Raw genomic sequence first — 2495 nt, forward strand, 5'->3', positions numbered from 1 at the left:
CGGCTCGCACACATTCTAATTTCGTATATGAATAGATCTGCGCACTCTGCATCGGTGTGAGTAAATGAGACGTCAAATTGCTCAATGTAAAGCTAATGGAATGTTTTGAATTGTTGCTAAACTTTCGAATGAGATGTCGCCACTCTGGTTATAGGCACTCTAACATATCCGTATTCCTGTATCGAGTACGGTAAATCGGTATAGTTGGCAGCGCTGGTCTAAACTAATACATCTAACAAAAAAAATTGACAAATATATCGAGAGACGCAATTTATGCTTGTGCTGATATTTTAGTTGGTTAATACATTCAGTATCAGTAACCTATTTGGTAAACAATTTGTGCTACAATATATAGTTATATCTGCAACTATGAAATTCCAGTATAAAGAAGAACATCCATTTGAAAAACGAAAGGCCGAGGGAGATAAAATAAGACGCAAATATCCTGATCGTGTACCTGTAAGTAAAAGTTAATGGAAATGAATCATAATTAGCCAAATCAAAATGTCGGATTTTCTTTTCAATCGTGTTCAAATTTACGTTTTACTCAGCACCCATTATAACGTTCAATATAGAAAATTTGCTGCTTGTACATTTTCAAGGTTATTACGTCATCAAACTAGTTTCAGTTTCTCTTTGTTTTCGAAAGACAATGAGAATGTACATATACCATAAGTTATTAGTAGTTTTGGATTTATTTTTTATATGCTCAAACTTAGAAAAATATTTTTTATAATAACCAAGTCAAAACTACATTTTTTTTTATTTGGCAACTCATAGTTGTCAATTTTATCTTGTCGATTTAAAATTCCTGACAATTTTCGACTAATTCGGAAATGTTGATTTTATCATGATACTTGTTTGCTATTTGAAATGAATACTGGAAACAATTATACTCAAATTAATGACATCAGTTTGAATGTTCATGTTCATACGTAAAACATTTGATAACGAAAATTAGAAAAGATCCCAAGTGCGATCGGAAAAAAGTTTATTTTAATCTATATGCAGAAGTGTTCATTTGAAGTTGTTGAATCAAATGCACCTATTGTCATCTTACCCTTTGAGTCAATTGCACCAAAAGAGGCAGCAGAACTCACTTTACCTCATAGTTTTAATAGATGAGATGTATAGTGGAACTGAGATGAATGAGAGTACCGTTACTATATCTGTTTTATTCAGCGTAGAATTTTTTTTTTAAAGCAAATGTTATTAAAAACTAAGAAAATTGCTATTTACCAAATCATACCATTATCAATAACACCTTTCTATTATTGAACATGTCATTACCAGGTTATCGTGGAAAAGGCTCCAAAGGCACGCATCGGGGATTTGGACAAGAAAAAATATCTGGTCCCATCTGATCTTACTGTTGGGCAGTTCTATTTTCTCATTCGTAAACGTATTCATCTTAGATCAGAGGATGCCTTGTTTTTCTTTGTAAATAATGTAATTCCACCAACGTCTGCAACTATGGGATCTCTTTATCAGGTAAAATGTCAAATTATCTGTTCTCTCACAATGATTCATCCAGCATTTATTGACAGGAACACCACGAGGAAGATTATTTTCTTTACATTGCCTATTCGGACGAAAACGTTTATGGTGACAATTAGACAAATGTGATATGTATTTGCTGGATAAATATTTAATCTAATCATAAATTTTCACTTCACTGCTGTTTAAGTTCCAATTTTACTCTTTCTAGTGAACGCTATGAACCTTCATTTATTCGTCAGTAGTAAAGAATTTATTATTGTATGTTTCCGTATAATTTGAAACATAACTGATCTGTATGTCTGGATACCAACAAATATTTTTTCTAGTAGAAATGCAGTGAATTTATTGATTGTTCTTGTAATATATAATTTTGCCAATCAGCTTCAGCTAAAATTTCGTAATTATTCATGTAGGTAAATTAAAAATTTTATTGAATTGGAATATATGTTTGCCAAGCTTTTTTTTACAATTCATATGATTTGTACAATGGTTAGTCTGAAGTTGTAGTTAAGAGGATCGTCAGTTTACTCTTGAAAAAATTCAGTAGGACCGTAGCATGTGAATTGCACACTGAGAACACGTTTCGTCTCATGACAAATTCAACGATGGAGTTCCACATTCAGAATCCAAGAGTTGCTTTTTTATTGCAGTAAGATGTTTCATTCAATTTCAATACAATGTTTATATATTCAAAATACTGACGAAAGTCTAAATAATAAAACCCTATATCCACTGGCGTACAATTAACATAATTCGTCCATTTTACATAGAGAAATAAAAAAAATACAGGGTGGTGTACGAGACTATAAATTTAGCAATTTTGAAGCTCTCTCATCAACAGCTTCAAATTTGAAAAAAGACAAATAATTGTGAAACATTATCAAGGATTCTAAAGCTAATTTTAGGAAGCTAGAAGTTTTTTTATGTCGTTTATTTATACACGGATTTAACCAAGTTGCGGTCGTTCGCCGAGGAAGCTAGAACCTTCAGGTACT

The 2495-nt window shown here is 31.9% G+C and overlaps 1 protein-coding gene across 1 annotated transcript; it reads left to right on the forward strand.

Annotated features, from left to right (window-relative positions):
* Positions 1–247: 247 nt before the first annotated feature.
* Positions 248–2252, forward strand: LOC131429784 (gamma-aminobutyric acid receptor-associated protein-like). The gene is made up of 3 exons (XM_058594130.1): positions 248–459; positions 1294–1491; positions 1548–2252. The coding sequence occupies exons 1-3, from the start codon at positions 370–372 to the stop codon at positions 1614–1616; spliced, it is 357 nt and encodes a 118-aa protein (XP_058450113.1). The 5' UTR covers positions 248–369; the 3' UTR covers positions 1617–2252.
* Positions 2253–2495: the final 243 nt, after the last annotated feature.

This window comes from Malaya genurostris, chromosome 2 (genome assembly GCF_030247185.1).
Source record: "Malaya genurostris strain Urasoe2022 chromosome 2, Malgen_1.1, whole genome shotgun sequence".
In the NCBI taxonomy this organism is placed as follows: Eukaryota; Metazoa; Arthropoda; class Insecta; order Diptera; family Culicidae; genus Malaya; species Malaya genurostris.

Coding starts and splice junctions, on each gene's coding strand:
- LOC131429784 (XM_058594130.1), top strand. CDS start 370: ATGAAATTCCAGTATAAAGAAGAACATCCATTTGAAAAACGAAAGGCC. Junction 460..1,293: donor AATATCCTGATCGTGTACCT/GTAAGTAAAAGT, acceptor TGTCATTACCAG/GTTATCGTGGAAAAGGCTCC. Junction 1,492..1,547: donor CTATGGGATCTCTTTATCAG/GTAAAATGTCAA, acceptor ATTTATTGACAG/GAACACCACGAGGAAGATTA.